Source organism: Hemitrygon akajei, chromosome 8, assembly GCF_048418815.1.
Source record: "Hemitrygon akajei chromosome 8, sHemAka1.3, whole genome shotgun sequence".
NCBI classification, from domain to species: Eukaryota; Metazoa; Chordata; class Chondrichthyes; order Myliobatiformes; family Dasyatidae; genus Hemitrygon; species Hemitrygon akajei.
In genome coordinates, this window is record NC_133131.1 from 37836460 (window position 1) to 37860441 (window position 23982).

General features: G+C 38.6%; 1 protein-coding gene across 7 annotated transcripts in view; it reads left to right on the forward strand.

The window, feature by feature from the left end:
- The window catches only part of elna (elastin a), a 227255-nt gene that overhangs the window by 170608 nt on the left and 32665 nt on the right, over positions 1–23982 (forward strand). For 4 of the 7 annotated variants that reach the window (XM_073053626.1, XM_073053631.1, XM_073053630.1 and 1 more), the window contains 7 exons: positions 4346–4378; positions 5308–5364; positions 5773–5808; positions 10257–10301; positions 19149–19172; positions 20691–20711; positions 22815–22850. In XM_073053626.1, coding sequence (XP_072909727.1) covers positions 4346–4378; positions 5308–5364; positions 5773–5808; positions 10257–10301; positions 19149–19172; positions 20691–20711; positions 22815–22850 — 252 coding nt within the window. The remainder of the gene's footprint in view (positions 1–4345; positions 4379–5307; positions 5365–5772; positions 5809–10256; positions 10302–19148; positions 19173–20690; positions 20712–22814; positions 22851–23982) is intronic. The other 3 variants (XM_073053627.1, XM_073053629.1, XM_073053632.1) reach the window with 3 other exon arrangements.

Here is a 23982-nt window from a genome sequence, read left to right on the forward strand (position 1 = left end):
CGTCTGTGGTCTTCTGCTGTCGTATCCCATCACTTCAAACTTCAACAGAGATGCTCTTCTGCACTCCACTGTTGTAATGCATGGTTATTTGAGTTGCTGTCAAATTAAATGTACTTCTGATTTAGAATATTGTTTCATTTCTCTCTTTTCAATGCATAGGGGAGGTAAAACTTTGCTGAGCCCAGTTGTCTGTTTATTTAATTTTCTACTACCCACAACCTCTTCACCCTCTGCTCCCGGCACTGATTTGTGGGATCTAAATTGCACTTTTCAATTGCATTATAGAAATCCAGACTAAATATCAAGTTCAACAACTTTGGATGACATCCACTGTGTTTTGGCAGTGCTGCTAACAATGGCTCTGTTGTTATGGTCTGGGATGGTCTGCATCCCAGAGTGCTTAAGGAAGTAGCCCAAGAAATAGTGGATGCATTAGTGATAATTTTTCAAAACTCTTTAGATTCTGGATTAGTTCCTGAGGATTGGAGGGTGGCTAATGTAACCCCACTTTTTAAAAAAAGGAGGGAGAGAGAAACCGGGTAATTATAGACCGGTGAGTCTGACATCGGTGGTGGGGAAAATGCTAGAGTCGGTTATCAAAGATGTGATAACAGCGCATTTGGAAAGAGGTGAAATCATCGGACAAAGTCAGCATGGATTTGTGAAAGGAAAATCATGTCTGACGAATCTTATAGAATTTTTTGAGGATGTAGAGTGGATGGGGAATAATTGGATTTTCAAAAGGCTTTTGACAAGGTCCCACACAGGAGATTAGTGTGCAAACTTAAAGCACACAGTATTGGGGGTATGGTATTGATGTGAATAGAGAATTGGTTGACAGACAGGAAGCAAAGAGTGGGAATAAACGGGACCTTTTCAGAATGGCAGGCAGTGACTAGTGGGGTACCGCAAGGCTCAGTGCTGGGACCCCAGTTGTTTACAATGTATATTAATGATTTAGACAAGGGAATTAAATGCAGCATCTCCAAGTTTGCGGATGACACGAAGCTGGGCGGCGGTGTTAGCTATGAGGAGGATGCTAAGAGGATGCAGGGTGACTTGGATAGGTTAGGTGAGTGGGCAAATTCATGGCAGATGCAATTTAATGTGGATAAATGTGAGTTTATCCTCTTTGGTGACCAGGACAGGGAAACAGATTATTATCTGAATGGTGGCCGATTAGGAAAAGGGGAGGTGCAATGAGACCTGGGTGTCATTGTACACCAGTTATTGAAAGTGGGCATGCAGGTACAGCAGGCGATGGAAAAAGGCAAATGGTATGTTGGCATTCATAGCAAGAGGATTCGAGTACAGGAGCAGGGAGGTTCTACTGCAGTTGTACAAGGCCTTGGTGAGACCACACCTGGAGTATTGTGTGCAGTTTTGGTCCCCTAATCTGAGGAAAGACATTCTTGCCATAGAGGGAGTACAAAGAAGGTTCACCAGATTGATTCCTGGGATTGCAGGACTTTCATATGAAGAAAGACTGGATCGACTAGGCTTATACTCGCTGGAATTTAGAAGATTGAGGGGGGATCTTATTGAAACGTATAAAATTCTAAAGGGATTGGACAGGCTAGATGCAGGAAGATTCTTCTCGATGTTGGGAAAGTCCAGAACGAGGGGTCACAGTTTAAGGATAAAGGGGAAGCCTTTTAGGACCGAGATGAGGAAGAAAACTTCACACAAAGAGTGGTGAATCTGTGGAATTCTCTGCCACAGGGAACAGTTGAGGCCAGTTCATTGGCTATATTTAAGAGGGAGTTAGATATGGCCCTTGTGACTAAAGGGATCAGGGGGTATGGAGAGAAAGCAGGTACAGGGTTCTGAGTTGGATGATCAGCCATGATCATACTGAATGGCGGTGCAGATTTGAAGGGCCAAATGGCCTACTCCTGCACCTATTTTCTATGTTGCTATCCTTTTCCTCCCCTTGACCTATCCTTTGTTTTTTGACTTTCCGCACCGACATCCCTTTTCCTCACGTTATTATCTATTTTGCGAATCTTTCTGACTGTCTGTATCACCACTGGGTATGGAGGCACCAGTGCACAAGGTTGAAGGGGTCTGCAGTGGACTGTAGACTTGGCCAGCTCCAGCACGAGCCACAACACAACCCAACATTGAGAACATCTTCAAAAGATAGTGGCTCAAAAAGGTGACATCCATCATTAAGGACCCTTGTCATCCAGGATTTGCCCTCTTCTCATTACTACCATGGGGGGAAAGGAGAGGTACAGGAGATTGAAGGCCCACACTTTATTTATCTGTTTGTTTGTTTATTTGTCTATTGTAACTTATGGTAATTGTTTATATCATACACTGTACTGCTGTCACAAAACAACAAATTTCATGGCATATGACAGTGATAATAAGCCTGATTCTGATTAAACCTTCTCATTATCCTCTGGCCCTGGGCTTATATAACTTACCGTTCTTTACACTGCTGACATTCAGGATAGCAATGAGAGTTCTCCATCTCTGTCTGTAGAGAAAGATTCTTCATTGCCATTCCTGTAACAATTCTTTTTGACCAGTCAAGGTTGTTAGTCTGTGATAAACTCCCGAATAAGGATAGATCGTCTGTCCTCTACCCTTTGACCTTTTTGACATGGGCGACCATTCCAAGAGCCAAAGCATAAAGCCCTGACTCCAGCCAACATAGCTTTCTGGGTCTTTGAGGCATGCAAGGTTGTGGTCTTTTTTTGGGGGAGGAGGGCTTGTATAAAACTAGTAGCAATAGATATTTTTCAGTTCTGATGGGTCATGAAACTGAATATATGTACTGGGTTTCTCTGCCAAAAAGATGCGTTTGATCAGCAGAGTACTTCACTTGGGGAAAGAAACCTGCCACCTATTCGGGGGTGTTTTTGGTGCCTGCTCAGAAAACTAGGTTTAAGTAGAAGATGATGCCCACTGGTGATATTAATAACCTGCTGCTGAGGTTCTACTAATGACATAGCTTTGTCCCAAAATTCAGAAAAAAATAGCAATTGCTATCTGCGTCTAACAGGAGCTGAGTAAATGTATTTGGTGTGTAGTTAAGGGAATTTTAGCAGTTAAAATGCCATCAATTCTACATTTCATTTCTGCATTATAATGTTCTAATTTCATATGCTACTTGGACAAGTCTTCCAGGTGCTACTTCAGTAACTGTTGCAGGTCGTCATTTCTACCATGCATGCTGGGTTAAAATCACCATTAGTGTATGGGAAAAATGATATAACTGAGTCTAAAATTTAAAAATACCAAATAAATTAAAGATGCATTCACTTTATCCAGTTTGAGTAAAGTCTGATGATAGCCCATGGACATTAGTCCTTTTCATGCAGACACATGGAATCTTTATTTTGTAAACACGCCGCAAATGAGAGAGAGGGCCCTGTGAGCATAGGGGAGAGCTTGTATCCACAGAATGGAGGACTGCAGTCCTGCATCTGCACAGGTTATTCCAAATATGCACATGCTTGCAACATGTAATAGCAAAATACATAAAATATTGGTTTGGCCACAGCTGGAATCTTGTGCGCAGTTATCTTTGCTACAGTAAAGGAAAAACAAGATTGCACTGGAGAGGCTGCAGAGGAGATCCATCAGGATGTTGTGATTATAAGTGTATAGATTAGATTTGATATCCTTTGAGCAGAAATGTTCGAATCTATGAGAGCCACACATTGGGTAAATAATTGAAAACTTACCTCCATAGCAACAGTATCCAAGCCCAAAGGATATAGATTTAAGTAAGGAATAAGAGATTTAGAAGTGAGCTGAGAAAGAAATATTTCACCCAAAGTGTGGTTGCAATCTGCAGTACAGTGTCAAAGGAAGTGGGTACTCTGAAAACATTTAAGAAGCAATTGATCAAGCACTTGAATCACCAAGGCAAACTAGGCAATAGACTAAGTACTGATTAGTAAATGAGATTAGTATAGATCATTACTTTGGGGATGCCATTGACATTGTGGGCAGAATATCTTCTTCTGCGTTGTGTAACACTGTCTCTATAACTTCATGGCGTGAAATGTCCTGTATTTTGTGGTTAAATCATAGCAGGTTTATTTCACCTATAATTGGATTTATAGTTCACTAAGCATATAATTAGCTGAATGCTATTGTTGAGGAGAATCATTTTATTAAAGTTAAGGCCTGAAAAAATGTTTAAGACTCTTACTCTGACTGGTGTACAACTAGCAAGAGATTTTCCAGTCATCAGAAGATCTGCCCCAATAAGAACTGAGGAGAATGTTCTGATGACTCAAGCTAAGAGTATATTAATTAATGCCATAACATCAGTTCTGCATTTAATCATTCAACATAATAACATTTTTATTTGCTGTTAATATAGGTGTACCGGGAGCTATTCCAGGAGCTGTACAAGGTATTGTCATTGTTTAAATTTGTTTGATTCACTGTTATTCAGATATTAGTTATATTATCATGATGAACACATCTAATTAGTGATGTTACAATGAAGACAACTGACTGGATTATTTGTAATATTACTATGTTCATTATCTTATGGATTTTTGTACAATTCATGTGTTGCCTTATTACTAACAGCTTGATGTTCATTGGTTGTATTAAGTTTCCATTAATGGTCACATGATATTGTCACATTTTTACTTATTGTAAATTCTTTAGTTAACAGACAATCACACAGTTTCTCCCCCCTCAGCAATTTATATCTTCAAACACAAAGTAAAAGTTATAGCAGGAAAGTAACTTGAATAGGGAAGTAACTATTTGTAAGTGTATGACATTGTTTTCCTTTGTTCCCAGCATTGATTTGCCATCACTTGTTTTGCATAATCGCTGAAGATCAATTAGACTAATGTTGGCACCAAATATGAAAGAGTCTGCACATCACATGTGTTGAACAATGAAACAACATGGAAAAACTTGTCAGTTTTGAAAAAGATAGCTTTTAATGCTATCTGCAGTTCAGACACATGACAGCAAGGCAAAATAACAAATCAAACATCTGCATCTTTGACCTTGGGCAAACCAGGACATAGGAAGAGGGTATTCTCAGAGAAACTAGGAATCATAATCCAAAATTTTATTGGAGTCAAAAATTGGGAGCATTAGATGCATAGGATAAATGCTTGAAAAAGTTATTCCATAACAGGGAAAAGGAAGGCATGGAATTAATTTACTTGCTCCTTGAAAAAGCCACAGTTAACTCTGAGGCTCCTGATTTCAGTTTTTGAAAGACATTATTGAATGTATTATCTGATAGTATCCGAGGAAGAAGTCAGTTTATTCATTATGTTGCTTGGATGTCATTCTCCCTCAATGATTATACAGGTGTACCAGGAGCAGTTCCAGGTGCTGGGCCAGGAGTTCAACCAGGAGTTGTGCCAGGTAAGTGGAGCTAAGTATTTAAATTACTCTGTTCCAATTCTCTAAACAGGAGCTTGCTATGAATTTAGCTTGAACTAGTTATAAGCACGAACAAATTAAAATGATCCCCTTTAAACTAAAAACCATCTTGAGAACAGTCTCTAAATATCTAGGTAGAACATTGTTTTTGGAGTTAAAATGTAGAGCATACTTTAGAAAGTTTTGGACAAGAGAAATCAATGAAAATATATTCATCCATGTTCTCAGTGCAAGGCATTCAACAGTAGTACCAATAAGGCTACGTTCCTTGTTATCTTAAAAATATCAATTTTCTGGAATGATGATTGATCATTATCATACTCTAAGCTCATTGCTATATGCAAATAGATTCAGCTGTTTTCTTATGCTGTCAATTTTATAATGTTACAGGTGGGATAGCTGAAGGTAAAGCAGCTAAATATGGAGGTAAATCTTCATACTTTAGTTAATACTCTGGAGAATACAAAAAGTATTTTCTTTGTGGAATGAAATTAATGCTGTCAATGATAGCTATTAAAGATTAGCCACTGGGAGGTAGATCAACATGTTTTGTTATTAATGAATAACTAACAATAAAAATCTTTACAAAACAAATTGCTTCTGAGTTGACTGGAACAGGAGGTTCTTCACCATAACGCTACACTAAGATTGATGTTTATGCTCAGAGGTGGAAATTAAAATAGGTTCAAGAGATTTTTTAATTATTTTATATAGAGCTGAATGTAATAGGAATTAAATTGAAAATGCAGTTTTATGTCATACTGGTAGGTAATTTGAGCCGATTCAGTTAACAGCACTTTTACCAATGACCTGAGATTGCTACACAGTCAGGCTTTAAATCAGTTTATAATCAAAGCAAATGATTGAATGTATCAATCACATCATTTTCAGAAGTGTTGACCTTTGAAATAATGCATATTTTATTTTGATCACTATTGCGACATCCTGAGGGTAATGATGACTGTTTCATTTGTTTGTATTGACATACAGATATGTATGCTCCCCAAAGAAGCATATTTTCCCTAATAGCATGAAAGTTGTTCACTGAAATTTAGATTTAGTTCCACAGCATTTTTTATCTTTATCCTCGACTCTTCTTAACCCTTTCACTTTTGAATTCAAAACTATAAAGTGGAAAAGAAATAAATTAGCTTATTAAAATATACAACACTGAGTCCTGTGCCAGTTTGTTATGGTGTGGTATGTGCTCCATATGCAGGTAGCTATTTACCGTACTTTCCCAAAGAAGCAGCTATGTCTGTGCATGTTCTTTAATCTCACCATTATGAGAATGCACTAACAGCATTACACAACAGCAAGAGGAGGAGCAGAATAAGTGTTAAGTCCACTAAAGGCAATGTCTTCTCTGAATTTACTGTCACACCACTCTTAATATTTGATTTTCCTGAGGACTCGACTCCAGTAGATCACGAAATTGTAGGGCAATCCATGGTAAAAACCTGCCATAATTTGGTTCGGGGATATAAAGGAGCGGGTTAGGTAAACTCAGTTTCTTCAGCCATTATATATGTGACTCACCCCTAACATGAATATAAACAGAGGCTACTTTCTCCGATAGTCAAGTTAATGCTTCGAGAGATGAAGTCCAAAAAGACACAGGAACTTATCATTTCCAGTAATTTGCTTCCTACCACTGTCCTGGCGATTGTAATTTTCCAGTGTTCTTCCCTCCCTTCTATTTCCCAATTTACATCTAGTTCTGAGATGCTGCATCTCTTATCCATAATGAAGGCTGATGCAAAATATCTCTTTAATTCATCTTCTTCTTTTCCATTATGTCCCCAGATTCACTTTTTTATTTGACTAACATTCGCTTCGTTAAATATTTTTTTAAATATCTAGAGAAACTCTTACCACTTGTTCCTATATTTCCGGCTTAGTCTAATTTTTGAATCACCGCAATGTGATGAGTACACTGCATTATCATCATTCTGTGTTCACTAAAGACTGTAAATCTTCAGGATGTGGCAGGGAACAGGAATGCTCAGAATAAGTCCGCCTGGTCCCAGATTTGTTCACAACCTTTCTGTTCTTTCTGCTCCTGATCTAATTGATGTAATTTAACCATGCATTAAGATTCTTGTACTATCCAATTTCTTCCCGTTAATGTTTAATGTTTGATAACCAGCCATTGTTACAATTAATAAATGTTCTCAGATCAATACCAACGTGAATGCCCAACACTAGCTTGTGTCTTCAGCCCCTTACTTTGCTTTTACTCCAAAGTTCCATGTGACCAGATTCTACTCTGACTCCATTTAAAACTTTGCAGATGTAGTGGGCTGGATCTCAAGTAACAATGAGGCTGAATACAGGAAGGAGATAGAGAGGCTATAAGACCATAAGGTATAGAAGCAGAATTAGGTCATTTGGCCCATCGAGTCTGCTCCACAATTTGATTATGTCAACTCCATTTCCCTTTCAGCCCCACTCTGTTGCCTTCTCCTCGTATCCCTTCATGCCCTGAATAATCAAATCTATCAATCCCTCTTAAATATACACATTGATGTGACCTCCACAGCTGTCTGTGGCAACAAATTCCACAGGTTCAGCCCTCTCTGACTAAAGAAATTCATCCTCATATATGTATGTCCCTCTATTCTGAGGCTGCGTCCTCTGGTCTTAGACTCTTCTGCCATCGGAAATACTCTCTCCACATCCACTCTATCAAGGCCCTTCAGCATTCAATAGGTTTCAGTGAGACTCCCCCCTCATTCTTCTGAGTACAGACTCAGAGCTATCAAATGCTCCTCATATGATAAGCCTTTCAATTCCAGAATTATTTGCGTGACACAAAAAAGAGAAAATTTTTGTGAACCTCCTTTCAACCGTCTCCAAAATCAGCACATCCTATCTTAGATAAGGGGCCTAAAACTGTTCACAATACTCCAAGTGAGGCCTCGCCAGTGCTTTGTAAAGCCTCAACATTATTTCCTTGTTTTATATTCTAGTCCTCTCGAAACGAATGCTAACATCGCATTCACCTTCCTTACCTCTGACTTAACCTGCAAGTTAACCTTTAGGGAATCCTGCACAAGAACTCCCAAGTAACATGGTGTCAAAAAAAACAATCTCTCACTCAATGTCAGCAAAACAAAAGAGCTGGTCATTGACTTCTGGAAGCGGGGCAGAATACATAATCCTGTCTGTATCATGTGATGCTGCGGTGCAGATGTCTAAGGGCTTGAAGTTTTTAGATGTAAATATCACCAGCAGCATTCCTGTAGACACTGTGGTCAAGCAAAGTTGCCAGTGCCTCCATTTCCTCAGAAGACTAAAGAAATTCAGCAAGTCCCCAATTTTTACTGATGCACCTTTAAAAAAACATCCTATTCAGATGCATCACAGCTTGGTATGGCAACTGCTCTGCCCAGGATCACAAGAAATTGTAGAGAGTTGTGAACATAGCCCTTTCTATCAAGAAAAAAAGCAGCCTGCCCTCCATTGATTCTCTGTTCCTTGGGAAAGCTGCCCCTCTCAACCTGGTCATTGTCTCTTCTTCCCCTTTTCATCTGGCAGAAGGTGCAAAAGATTGAGAAGCATCTACTACCAAGCTCAAAAACAGCCTTATGCCACTATTATACAACTCTTGAACAGACCTCTTGTACAACAAATATGATCTCTAGATCTCTCAGCCTATCTCACTATGGCTGTTGCTTATTACTTATTTACCAGCACTTTCTCTAACTGAAACGCCATGTTCTGCATTCTGTTTGGTTTTTACCTCTGCATTGCCTCAATGTACTTACAATATGCATGGAATGCTGGCATAAAAACAACCACCTTCCTTCACCAGCCTTGTCTCTTTAACTTGATTGATGCAGCCTATTCTCCCTACATTCCATCAAGTTCCCCATCTTGTGCCACTCACCTTGAGCAAATCATTGTGTCGGAAATAAGAGTACCTGGAAGCCACATGCAAATTCTAGATAGATGACGCCAAAAATAAGGATGAAAACATGTCACGGGAGCTGTGAATCTTGAGGCTAACATTGTAGCTACTTTTCTTCTGCAGTTGTTGTGGAAGCCATGGCCTCTTCAGATAGATACTTCATTGATCCCAAAGGAAATTAGTGTTACAGTAACATTGTAAGTGCACAGATATACAAATATTAGAAACGAAGTAAGAAAGAATTTTAAAAAGTTACCTCAAACAGTCTAACAGGAGCGGGAGGGGGCAGGGGTCATCACTTCCCCAGCTATAGGTTGACTCATTAAAGAGCATAATGGCCAAGGGTAAGAATGACCTCATATAGCGCTCTTTGGAGCAGCACAGTTGTCTTAGTCTATTACTAGAAGTGCTCCTCTGTTCAGCCAAGGTGGCATGTAGAGAATGAGAAACCTTGTCCAGAATTGCCAGGATTTTCCGTAGGGTCATTTGTTCTACCACGGCCTCCAGTGTGTCCAGTTCGACTCTATAACAGAGCCAGCCTTTCTACTCAGTTTATTGAGCACATTGGCATTACCTGTGTCGATGCCATTGCTCCAGCACACCACCGCATAGAAGACTGTACTATTGTACAGTTTAGGGAAATGAGGGCAGCTTGCACATTTACTTCAGAATCCCCTTCAATTCATTTAACTTAGAAAAGTTATGTCATTCCTTCACGAGAGCTGGGTCAAGAAATTGGAAGTTCCTAGCAAACGAGGTGTTGGGATCTTGAGCCAGAAACTGCAGTGGTTCAAGAAAATGATTTAGAGGCATTTAAGGTTGCAAATTAAATACGGGCTTGTCAACGATCCTCATATCCCACATATGAATAAGCAAATGAATAGAAATTTACACTGTCAATGATAATTACACTACTTTATTGAGTGTTTTTAATTATGTTTCTTCTCTGTTGACAATAAAGGTGGCCCAGGAGCTGTACCTGGAGTTCAACCAGGAGTTGTACCCGGTAAGTTGATTTCCAATATCAGGCATAAAATGTAAACTGGGATCTACTTTACAACCTATTTTAACAAAACACAAATGGCTGGCTTTTACATTTCTGACATGAGTATTAAATTTTAAGATGGGAAGAGAAAGAGACAGAGAGAGACGTCATCGTGAGGGTAGGGTTTGGTTTTGTGATCAGGTATGTTTCTTAGCACTTGGAGTGATTAAATCCATGAAAGCAGATTACAAATGCAGTGTAGACCCACTTGCTTCCAGGTTGAAGTCAAACACATCTGGCAGCAATCTGCTATCCCCATAGATAAGTGGTTTGGCAATTTATATATGTTAATCACTCATGTCTTCAACATCATTTTAGACTGGGCTTCCCAAGCTCTAATGCTTGCCAAAAAAATCTTGACAACAGCAGAGCAGAATTAGAAAAAGTTTTTCTAATTGTTTTTCTGTTTACTTTTTGGAACCTGGACATCAATGACAAAATGAGTGTTTTTGCCTAGAAGAAGGTAATACTGAGGGATCTTTTTAGACTGCTGCAGTCCTTCTTGGGTGATTACTTCCACTGTGCCCCTAGGGAGAGAGTTCTGAGATTAAAGCCTAATAGCTAGACAACATTAGGCTATTGTGCAACTATGAGGCCAACCTGTAAGTAGTGCTGTTTCCATGTGCCTGCTGACTCTATCTGGAAATTGTGGATTTAGAAGATCACATCTGAATACTGGAGGTGTAGGAAATGACTGTTTAGGATGGTTGATGGACTGGCAGCCAAGTCACCTGCTTTGTTTTATAACCATATAACAATTACAGCATGGAAACAGGCCATCTCGGCCCTTCTAGTCCGTGCCAAATGCTTACTCTCACCTAGTCCCACTGACACGCACTCAGCCCATAACCCTCCATTCCTTTCCTGTCCATATACCTATCCAATTTTACTTTAAATGACAATCGAACCTGCCTCTACCACCTCTACTGGAAGCTCGTTCCACACAGCTACTACTCTCTGAGTAAAGAAATTCCCCCTCGTGTTACCCTTAAACTTTTGACCCCTAAGTCTCAACTCATGTCCTCTTGTTTGAATCTCCCCTACTCTCAATGGAAAAAGCCTATCCACATCAACTCTATCTATGCCTCTCCTAATTTTAAATACCTCTATCAAGTCCTCCCTCAACCTTCTACGTTCCAAAGAATAAAGACCTAATTTGTTCAACCTTTCCCTGTAACTTAGGTGCTGAAACCCAGGTAACATTCTAGTAAATCTTCTCTGTACTCACTCTATTTTGTTGACATCTTTCCTATAATTCGGTGATCAGAACTGTACACAATACTCCAAATTCGGCCTTACCAGTGCCTTGTACAATTTTAACATTACATCCCAACTCCTATACTCAATACTCTTGATTTATAAAAGCCAACATACCAAAAGCTTTCTTCACCACCATATCCACATGAGATTCCACCTTCAGGGAACTATGCACCATTATTCCTAGATCACTCTGTTCTACTGCATTCTTCAATACCCTGCCATTTACCATGTATGTCCTATTTGGATTATTCCTACCAAAATGTAGCACCTCACACTTATCAGCATTAAACTCCGTCTGGTATCATTCGGCCCACTCTTCTAACTGGCCTAAATCTCTCTGCAAGCTTTGAAAACCTACTTCATTATCCACAACGCCACCTACTTTAGCATCATCTGCATACTTACTAATCCAATTTACCACCCCATCATCCAGATCATTAATGTATATGACAAACAACATTGGACCCAGTACAGATCCCTGAGGCACACCACTAGTCACCGGCCTCCAACCTGACAAATGGTTATCCACCACTACTCTCTGGCATCTCCCATCCAGCCACTGTTGAATCCATTTTACTACTTCAATATTAATACCTAACGATTGAACCTTCCTAACTAATCTTCCGTGCTGAACCTTGTCAAAGGCCTTACTGAAGTCCATATAGACAACATCCACTGCTTTACCCTCGTCAACTTTCCTAGTAACCTCTTCAAAAAATTCAATAAGATTTGTCAAACATGACCTTCCACACACAAATCCATGTTGACTGTTCCTAATCAGACCCTGTCTATCCAGATAATTATATATACTATCTCTAAGAATAATTTCCATTAATTTACCCACCACTGACATCAAACTGACAGGCCTATAATTGCTAGGTTTACTCTTAGAACCCTTTTTAAACAATGGAACCACATGAGCAATATGCCAATCCTCCGGCACCATCCCCGTTTCTAATGACATTTGAAATATTTCTGTCAGAGCCACTGCTATTTCTACACTAACTTCCCTCAAGATCCTAGGGAATATCCTGTCAGGACCTGGAGATTTATCCACTTTTATATTCCTTAAAAGTGCCAGTACTTACTCCTGTTTAATCATCATAGTTTCCATAACTTCCCTACTTGTTTCCCTTACCTTACACAATTCAATATCCTTCTCCTTAGTGAATACCGAAGAAAATAAATTGTTCAAAATCTCCCCCATCTCTTTTGGCTCCACACATAGCTGCCCACTCTGATTCTCTAAGGGACCAATTTTATCCCTCACTATCCTTTTGCTATTAATATAACTGTAGAAACCCTTTGGATTTATTTTCACCTTACTTGCCAAAGCAACCTCATATTTTCTTTTAGCTTTTCTAATTTCTTTCTTAAGATTCTTCTTACATTCTTTATATTCCTCGAGCACCTCATTTACTCCGTGCTGCCTATATTTATTGTAGATCTCTCTCTTTTTCTGAACCAAGTTTCCAATATCCCTTTGAAACCATGGCTCTCTCAAACTTTTGACCTTTCCTTTCAACAGGAACATAAAGATTCTGTACCCTCAAAATTTCACCTTTAAATGACCTCCATTTCTCTATTACATCCTTCCCATAAAATAAATTGTCCCAATCCACTTCTTCCAAATCCTTTCGCATCTCCTCAAAGTTAGCCTTTCTCCAATCAAAGATCTCAACCCTGGGTCCAGTCCTATCCTTCTCCATAATTATATTGAAAGTATTATATTTTAGATGATCTTGAGGTTGTTGAGGGTTCTTGCAGCTGCATCCAACCAAGAATGTAACTATCCCCTCATGCTCCAGCCTTGTGCTGTAGGCAATGTAAAGGCTTCAGCATGTCAAGAGTTGAATTGCTTATTGAATATAAAATTTGCTCACATAGCAAACTGTATAATCCAAAAGAAATTGGCTGATGGTGAAAATATCAGCAGGAAATTGATACTGACTTGACTCCATGCAGCCATATTTGGCCCAAATGTATTTTAGGGAGGATGTGCCCTATGGATGGATTCCAGTTTTGGGTATCAGGAGGTTCAGGATATTATGATGGGTGGTGATGAATGGCTGGTGACGTCCCTGAATGAGACATAATGTCCATAAATCTGGTGGACACACTTTGCTGGTGATCATTAAACTAATCACAGCTTTCAGGGAAACTCAGGAATCAGCTGAAAACATCTGTAGAATTTTTCAGTCAACTGCCCACTGTGAAGCAGGTTTTTCCACAGATGCCTTGTTTGAGAGAGCTGCAACTTATAACAGCTTCACCACAGATGTCACCAGATGGAATGAAACCTTATGTTTGTTGCTCTGTCTAGATTGCCATGGTTATAAGTATGATGTACAGCAGCCATAAGTTACTTTGAAACTAGCCTGGTATTTTCATCAATTCGAAAAGAGTACGGTAGTTTATAAACCCTGAGGTAACATGTACATAATAGCCATCCTGCAGCACTGCTCCCTTACCGCTATATTCAATCCTCCAGTCAGTGTGGGTCCAGATAGCTTTGAACGCCTGTGGATCCCAGGAAGAAAGGCATGGGAGGATCACAGCTGAAGATCCAATGAGCACAACAGAGGCTGGGTAGGCATTCTAGAGAGAATGAAATCTACTTCACAAACAGGAAGAGGAATTTTCTCTCTTCTTCAGTTCTCTAAAGAACAATGTATCAAGAGGCTGAAGTTAGAGGTGACAAATACCTGTCAACATGTTATAACCTCTTATTTTTGCCTGGATTACCCTGCCTGCAGAAGCCATGGATACTTTCTAGCATCCAGATCAGATGGCAGCAGCTGATCTATATCTCATTACCCAGATTGAAGATCCTCACTCAAGAAAGTGAAGCAATCTCTATTCAAAAGGAAGGAGTCAATCAGCCTAATAGGCATGCAGATTTAGAAGTGATGGGCCGAATTCATGTATTATGAATATATTTTTAGTATACAGTGTAATTACTGAGGAGTAAAGAAAAATTGCTATTGGGAGTCATTTCTTGAAGTCATTGTGAGGTATCTAAGGAGTTTAAATGACTTTTTTTATTCCAAGCTGTCATATTTCACCAACAATTCCATATGGAGAGGTGAATCTTGAGGATAATATTTATACCCTCCTTCTGCCTCCTATCCATGCTCTGGCAGGTGTAAATAGGAGCTTCTTATATTGGGGAAACCAGCTAGAAGAAAATGCCTTAGGGATACTTAAGATGAGATTCTTTATCTGCTCTCTAGAGAGGAGTGGAGATTCATCATCAGCTGCCTCTGGCATAGCCTGTCATATGAAGGGGTCAACCATTGTTTGACACCTTTAACTGGAAGAAGAAAGATGTTATTAAGGATCTGAACAGCAAATGACAGAAGGATGGCAACAGAACATCAACTGTGCTACCCTGGCTTCCTTTGTCCTACTGTAGTCACTCAGTCACTAGAGGGAGTTCAACAATAGAATTTTATCAACTGTTAATTCTCTTAAAAATCACCTTCAGGATCGTCCAGCTCTTTAATTTAAATTAATACTTGCACACAAGTTTCAGTCGAATTACCAGCTACATCAAAACCAAATAGCTAATATTTCCAAATTTGCATTGTAAATTAATCTGATGAGTTCCTCACTCAATGCAAACAGTACACTCTTCCAGTCCCTGGAGGACTGCATTCTGGAAACTATAGGCTCAGTCACCCTAGTGTGAGATGGGATGATGGATTGACAGCACTGCATTTCTGCTTTCTGCCTTCACCCAATATAGTTCTGCCTCTAGTATAATCTTTAGGTAATGTGTATACTGTATATTGTTCCTTCCTCTTTTAGACGGCATGTGTAGTGTAGCATGGCTGGGGACTGTCTCACCAGAGGGCACATTCACACACATTCTGTCCCAGGGAACTCAATTGAGTTTCCACACAATGGGCAGACTACAGCAGAATTTTTTTTTAAACTAATAGTTGTTAATATAAAAACAGAAACAAAGAATTCTGAAATAAAAAGCAAACCAGACAGTATAACAGTATAGAAATAGAAACATTTCAGGAGGAGGACTCTTCATAAGAACTGCAAAAGAGAAAAAAGTAGGGAGGATGTTTTTGGTGCCAAAAGAGCCCATTTTCAACCTCTTGCAGGGCTGGAAGTGAAGCCTAGATTTCATTCTTGCTAGTCAACATGTGACGGACTCCTCTGCCTCCAGATGCAGAATCTGCTGCACCGTGGCTACCTATGGCAATGCCTTAAACTCAGAGAGCGCCACCTAGGGTCAGTGCAGCATAAGGCGCAGACCATTGCCCTGATTCCTGCCTACCACACTCAGTCTTCCTTCCATTCAGCACGAGAATACAGTCGACATAATTGTTGGATTCAATTGTTGACATGGGTCTGTTGTAGTTTGATCTGACAAGGCTATTTCTAGTCCAGGGCTCATTTATAAAGAAAGAATTTGCTCCCTTAGATCAGGGGTCACCAAACATTTTAGCACCGCGGACTAGTTTAATACTGACAATATTCTTGTGGACTGGCCGATCCGGGGTGGGGGGGGTGGGTGGGGGTGATGGAGGTGCTAATCACGACTGGAATATAGGTGATAAGTCAACTGTAAGTCACTTATAAGTAGCTAATACACTCAATTTTGTTTCTAAAAGGGTTTATCTAACGAATTTAATATTAAACACACAGCACATATTTTCCTTACATGAATATAGTGATAAATCAATTATAACTCACTTATAAGTCAATAGCATCATAACATTTTAAGTAACATTTGGATATTAAACACACAGCGCATATTTTCCTCATATGAACATATAAAATCATTGCAGCACACCAGTGAGAGGACAAGGTAAGGGCCGGAGGCCCCTGTACCAGGGTTGTGGTGGTCGCAGTCCGGAGAAAGCGGCCGACAAAAGTTTGGCTCGAGGAATGACCTTCAGTAGATCGCAGCGAGGTAGTTGCTCTGCTACTTACGAAACCCTGAGCCCGAATTAGGTCGTCTGCGAATATTTTAGCACCGGGTTCCCCACGAGCATTTGGTGTGCTAAATAGGTTTAGAGGCGGTGCCCATCTGTCCGCGCTCCAAGCCAGTAGCAACGGCACTTCTCACCAACCATGCGAGGCAGCCAGTTACCTGAGGCCAACCAGTGATCCCTGGCGCGAGGGTATCACTGTGTTTAGGCAACTGATGACCTCGTGTGCGTTCAAGTTCAATAGTGGACGTGACAGGGAATGAAAAAAGGTGCAGCTGACTCATCTTGTTTCATATCACCAAATCATATAGTTTCCTCGCGGCCCGGTAACACATGCTTTGCGGCCCGGTGGTTGGGGACCACTGCCTTAGAACAACAATATTTGTGCATCCATTTGTCCATCCCTCCTGATGAAGGGTTTCAGCCCGAAACATCGTCACTACCTCCTCCCATAGATGCTGTTTGGCCTGCTGAGTTCTGCCAGCATTTTGTGTTTTGTATTTATTTCCAGCATCTGCAGATTCACTCGTGTTGCCTTGTGCATCCATCTGGTTGTTTGGCAGAACTGGTACACCAACAGACCAACACAGCCTCACTGTTACTCCTCAGACAAGTTGTCCAAAGTAAATCGCAGTGAATCTTTGCAGTCCAAGAATGGGCTACCAAGCATTCTTGGCAATTTACTGCCTACTCCACTGCACAGCAATAGCTTTCCAATAGCTCAGTAGCCCCATGCTCAATCATACTGCTTCAAAATGCTAGGATAGGTAAAGGTACTTGGAAAACAGTCACTGAAAAAATTTTCTGGGTTATGAGACAAAGCCTGACACTACAACCAGTGGTGACCCCTCTATTATTTGATGCCATGGTCATCTTCCTCTTTGCTCTAGGTCACCAGACTAGAAATTTGAGCAGAAAATGTAAAACTGATGATAAAGTATGCATCTCTCTTTTTGGAGAAATGCAGTTGCATTTCTGAGATCTGCCCAGGCACTGAAACCTTAATTGAGGTTTCTGATGGCATTTTCCAGTAGTCTACAGGGATCCCAATGACTCTTGGTTTTATGATGAATTTCTATCAGCATTTAACTGAAAGAATGTGCAGGTGTACTGTGGAAGTAGTTAAGTTATTGTGTTTTAGGGATTTAAGCAATGGTAGGAGTGTGGATAGGTGGAGTCATTGCTGGCTGAATAAGATGGTTGTAATATATGGAGCAATGTGTGCGTGGACTGATACACTTTGAATGGTAAGCAACATCGGTGACCTTGAACATATGAGATTATTAACGTTTATCCTGAATTGAAGCCATCGTTCCTGAGGTCAATCTTCCTTCTAATTCACCCCTTCTTAAGAGCTTTCAGGGTCCCAGATGTTTAACAGCCTCATTTTGGTTGACCACTACTTAAGTCAAGATGCCAGAAAAACAAAGTTCTTCTATTTTGATATACACTCAGTGGCCACGTTATTAGATACCTCTTGTACCTAATAAAGTGGCCACTCAGTGTGTGTTTGTGGTCTTCTGCTGCTGTAGTCCACCCACTTCAAGGTTTGACATGTTGTGCATTCAGAGATGCTCTTCTGCACACCACCGTTGTAACACGTAGTTATTTGAGTTACCATCGTCTTCCTGTCAGCTTGAACCTGTCTGGCCATTCTTCTCTGACCTCTCTAATTACCAAGGCATTTTCAGTCCCAGAACCACTGCTCACTGGATTTTTTTGTTTGTTTTTTGTACCATTCTGTAAATTCTAAAGACTGTTGTGCATGAAAATCCCTAGAAATCAGTTCCTGAGATACTCAACCATGCTGTCTAACACCAACAATCATTCCACAGTCAAAGTTACTTGGATCACATTTCTTTCCATTCTGATGTTTGGTCTGAACAATAACTGAACCTCTTGACCATGTCTTCATGCTTTTATGCACTGTGTTGCTGCCACATGATTGACTGATTAGATATTGGCACTAACTAACAGGTATACAGGTGTACCTAATGAAGTGGCCACTGAGTGTATATCACCATTCTTCAGTACAATGCTTTCTCCACGAACGGTGCAGGTTGTTAATTAGTGCAGATTGAGTTTAACTGCTGCACTGAAGACTGAACTGCACTTATTGACAATATAAACAGTAAATGACAGAAATACTCAGCAAGTCAGGCAGTATTTGTAGATAAGGAAGCAATTTTAGTGACATAAAATGTTGCTATTTATGTTGCTCTCTCCATGGATATTTTGTGATAGCATTCCTTTCTCTTTTGATTTCAGATTTACAGTTTGCATGAATGTCTGTTTTCACAATATTAATGAGCACTAATTGTTAGAAAAAGCTCACTATTAGTATTTTTAAGCCTTTGAATCTTTATACGAGCTTCATGTATTAGAATCATGGATTAAGTTGTGCTAGACAATGTCACGGCTTCCTGTGTAGTACCACAGCAATATTTTGATTTAGGAAACACAGTAGAATACCTTGAATTTTACACAAGTGGTTAAGATATCCCATTAAGTAAATAAATGTGTCATGTTTTAGCCAAGTCAACATCAGACATGTAATTTATTTTACAATCTCTCATCTTTTGTGTTATCAATACAGGAGTTCAAACTGGATCTGTAGCAGGTACAGTCATTTAATCTCATCACCGTCACAGTAAATAACCCTGCAATTATTGTCATTTCATTGCCATAGTTTCCATCTTTATTGAACATAATGGAATAAAACAAAGTAGATGACTTGAGAGAAGATTAATTTCAACCTGCTGAAACCATTATGCTGACGATTGATTTGTACAAATGATGTGTTGCCTTTCCTAACTGTTCAGTCACGCTTGAATTATGGTGTTAAAAAATATGGAACATCTATCCAAAGTATTTGGTGTCTTTTATAAAGCAGGAAAAGTGACATACCTTAATTAACGTCATTTTAAACAAATACCCCAAGAAAACAAAAACAATTAGGGGGAAAATGGAATATCTTAAATGTGATTTCAGGATATTAATTCAAAACCTCCGGAATTGCCTTGGTGTTCTGACAATGACAGTAAAAAGGAATCAAGGAACATATTCATTTCAATAATGAACATTTTCATCATTGTGTCCTCACATAATGCTTCATTTTCCATCTTCAAATGTTCTTAACAATTTTCTGTTTCAATCAGCATTTGTATAGATGTTCACAGATAATTTTTTTCAGAGCACATGACCCCATTAGCTTGCTGAATGCTGGAAATATGAAAAGCAAACCTCCATACATAAAATATTAAATTAACCACCCAGTCCAAAACCAAAGTCCTGCAGCTGCAAATGATAATTTTTCTCCTTTGTGAAGAGAAAAACAGTATCATTTCAGGCCGATAACCTTTCTAATTTTCATTTCACAGAACACTATTATGTACATTGTCCTATGCAAGGCAATTTAGGAAGTCATTTGCAGTTGAACCAGCTTACATTTAAACTTGGGTACTTTGTGGACCTACTTGTTCAGATGTCAGTAATGCTTGTTCATCCACAGTCCAAATATTTAATTTTTTAACTTTTGGGAGTTTGCACATCCCCTGTGCATTCCTACAGCTGCAGGTAAATAGAAGATGCATGAATCTGGTTTTACCTCTACTATAACCAGGCAAAACTGCTTCGAGGAGAGATTAGTAACTGCTCTGTCAATACATCACGAGACTCGTCCATATGTACTTGCTAGGAAATGCAATGCACATCCCAGAAGTTCCAGTGCATCCAAATAGATGAGATGCAGGAAAGATATTTCTAATAGTGGGGGGGGGGGGGGGGAAGCTAGGGGCTACAGCATAAGGATGTGGGGTAGACCATTTATGATGGAGATAAGGAATCTCTTCAACCAAAGAGCTGTGAACCTGTGAAATCCTCTGCTACAGAAGACAGACAATGTCAAATTATTAAAGATATTCAGTATTATATATATTACTAATTGTTAATAGATCAATATATATTGGGAGAAAACAGGAAAGGAGTATTGAATTTGGATGATCAGCCGTGATTGAAAACAATGGTAGAGCAGGAGGGTTTAAAGGGGTGAATGGCCTCCCATTCCTACTTTCAATGGATGTTAATTAACTGGAGTAACATGGTGTACTGATGTCTCCTTTATATATTGATAATACAGGTGTTCCAGGAGATTTACCAGGTACATTTATTTCTTCTTGTCTTAATGTAACATTGTGCTATCGATATTATGACCACTTTGAAAGTTCAAAGTAATTTTATTATCAAAGTACATATATGTCACCATGTACTACCTTGGGATTCATTTTTTGCAGCCATTCACAGTAGAACAATAGAATCAATGAAAAACTACACACAAAGATTGACAAACAACTAATGTGCAAGAAAGGAAACTGTGCAAATAGAAAAATAAATAACCAGATAATTAATATATATAACAAGAATTGTAGATTCCTTGAAAGTGAGTACACAGGTTATGAAGTGAGTCCAGAGATTGTGGAATCAGTTCAGTGACGTGAGTGAGGTTATCCACACTGATTCAAGAGCCTTATGGTTGAAGATTCCTGAACCTGAGGGTGTCGGACCTAAGGCTCCTGTACCTCATTCCCAATGGCACCAGCAAAAAGAGAGCATGGCCTGGATTTTAGGAAATATTATGGCCAAGAAATTTATCCACATCATTTCTGAACACCAATTATTGTGTATCCATTATTGGGCCTGAACCAAAGAGTCAACCATGTAACAAGCAAGAGAATATATGCAGATGCTGGAAATCAGAGCCACACACACCAAATGATGCAGGCCAGGCAGCGTCTATGGAAAAAAACACAGTGAACATTTTGGCCTGAAACGTCGACTGTGCTTTTTCTATTGTCAACCATTTTGGTTGGTCTGGAGTTTCAACTAGGTGAAGCACTGAGAATTGTAGAATTTCCTCCCTAATCTTGAAGAACATTAGTGAATCAGATGGATATTTGCAACAACAAAGTACTGGGATGATCACTTTACCCCCAGATTTATTTAATTTCCCAACTGCTCTAGTGTGATTAGAATTTGGTTTACAAATAAATTATCCAATTATTTATCCACCATGCGTCTATGCTGCTTATACTTTTAAAGGCCTTAGCAGACCTTCCATGCAACAACTTTTAGGCACTTTCAGTCCACTTCTATCAGACAAAAGTAGTCAATAAACTTCAGGATTAATTGTCTTAGAATTAATAGCAAAACTGGATTCTAAAGTCTGTTAAGTAAGTTTTTTTTATTGTCCATCCTACCAAGGTCCATCAAACAGATCATTAATGTCTCTGTATTTTACAAAAATGAGTTAGATTGAGTCTTGTTGTTGCATCGCAAACAAATGTCTGCAGACCACACTGCCATGTTTGTATCTACATCCCAGAGATGAAGACAAAGTATGGACTTGAGATCAGGAATGACTGAAATCTATGGGATGATACTGTTCCACTGCAATGACCAGACACTCAAGTGCCCAAAATTTAGAATTCTATGGCTTGATAGGGAACTATTGTTAATTTCATTTTTGTAGCCTTTTGAATTTATTTGGTAAATGTCAAATTACAAAACAACATCTAACATAAAGCTTACAACAAATTTGCAAATTCATGTCTTGATTTTGCTTCTATAACATTTTAACAAATTTAACAAATGATTAGAATCACTGGAAAATACATAAATATGCATCCAAAACATTGCTAGAAATGAGCTCTTATTTATTAGATTGTATTTGTTTGCACTGACCGCAGATTTTTTATAAATATTGTTTCTAGTTAAAATATAATGTCGTTGGTCGTCATGAAATTGTTCATAGCTTTCACATTACAGTAAATTCTGTCTTTATAAAAGAACCAGGGGTGCTAAATATCAAGTAATATTTCAGGTTCACTACCTGAAAAAAGGCAATTGATAGGACAACCTCCTAAATCATTATTAAAGACATCTAAATTTTGTGGTGATTCTTTAACTATAAAGGTTATTATAGGTATCAGTTGTATATTTAGTGGAAAGGTTGTTAAAGTATGCACCCTATATACCAGTCCACCTTCTTTTGGAAATAATTATTTATTGTGGTAGTTGAGGATTTTTTTATACTTGTGTATTTATATTCTGTTATTCCTTTTTTTGTTTTTGATCCATTCCTTAGAGATTCAACAGTTGAAATATTTTACCAAGTGTTCTGCGTAATTGCATTTTGTAATATTCTGCTTTGTTCTATTTTGTCCAATATTTTGTACGTCGTAACTTGTCAATTCTCTCATTGCAGCTGGTTATGCAGCAGCTAAAGCAGCTAAATACGGAGGTGAGTTATTCTATATAGAACAAAGTGTTCATTCACTGCTTCGTACCAGCAACATCCACTTCTGAGGAAAACACAGATCGGTGCACTTAAAGACGCAAAAGCTTTCCTGTATTACAAATGCTAAACTAAATCTCTATAAGTTGTTATAAAAGTGTTCATATGGTATAACATTTGTGTAAATATTACACTTAGAAGAGGTGAGTAACATTTTACTAAGAAACTTTTACTATCTAGATCTTAAAAATAATAGAGCTTTTTAAATATCTTTATCAGTGTTGAATCTGATAGTTCCATCTCATTAACGTACTCTTATTTTTCTTTATACATGGCTAAGTAACTATTTTTTCTCACTGTCACTGTGTACCCTATAATGAAATCTAATAATTTTAATATTAACATTTTTTAATATGTTAACTGTATAGAGTTGCCACTTGAAACGTAGCTGTTTAACAACAAGTTTACTCCTCAATAAATGTAATTTTATTTACTACCTCAGAATAGACAGGGAATTAAATATGTAATTCCAAAATTACAATAATATGATTAGTTTTCCTAACTATTATTAAAGAAGGATATCAAGAATTATGTATACTTATAAATGTAATAATAATGGATGTGATGAGAAAGGAAAGGCTTTAGAAATTGAATGACAAATGAATTGTTTCATATAATATATAGTATTATGGGGAAAATGATGCATGTGTAACAGATAAAATAGATGTGTAATTGTAAGAATATACACATGGGAATTACAAAGAGTTACAATTTAATGCAAAGTAGCAATGACTATAAACCGTAATTTTAAACTATTATTATCTTGTAATAATGATTTGTTCTAATATATCAAAAATAGAGTATTTAATAATGGTACTCTGGATTTCCAGCATCTGCAGAATCCTTTGTGTTATTGAATAATGGTATATTATTAATTTTTCACTTCGATTTTTCTGCTGAACATATGAAATATTCCTATCATCTATTCTCTTTTCAAATGGTACCTAAATGGGCTGTCATCCATGGATAGGGGAGACAATTCACATTTGGGTGGGGATATGTGACATGCTACATTATCACCTTGCAGTCTGTGTGCAGCTTTATTGTTCACAAGGGAATTGCATAAATGCTTTCATTC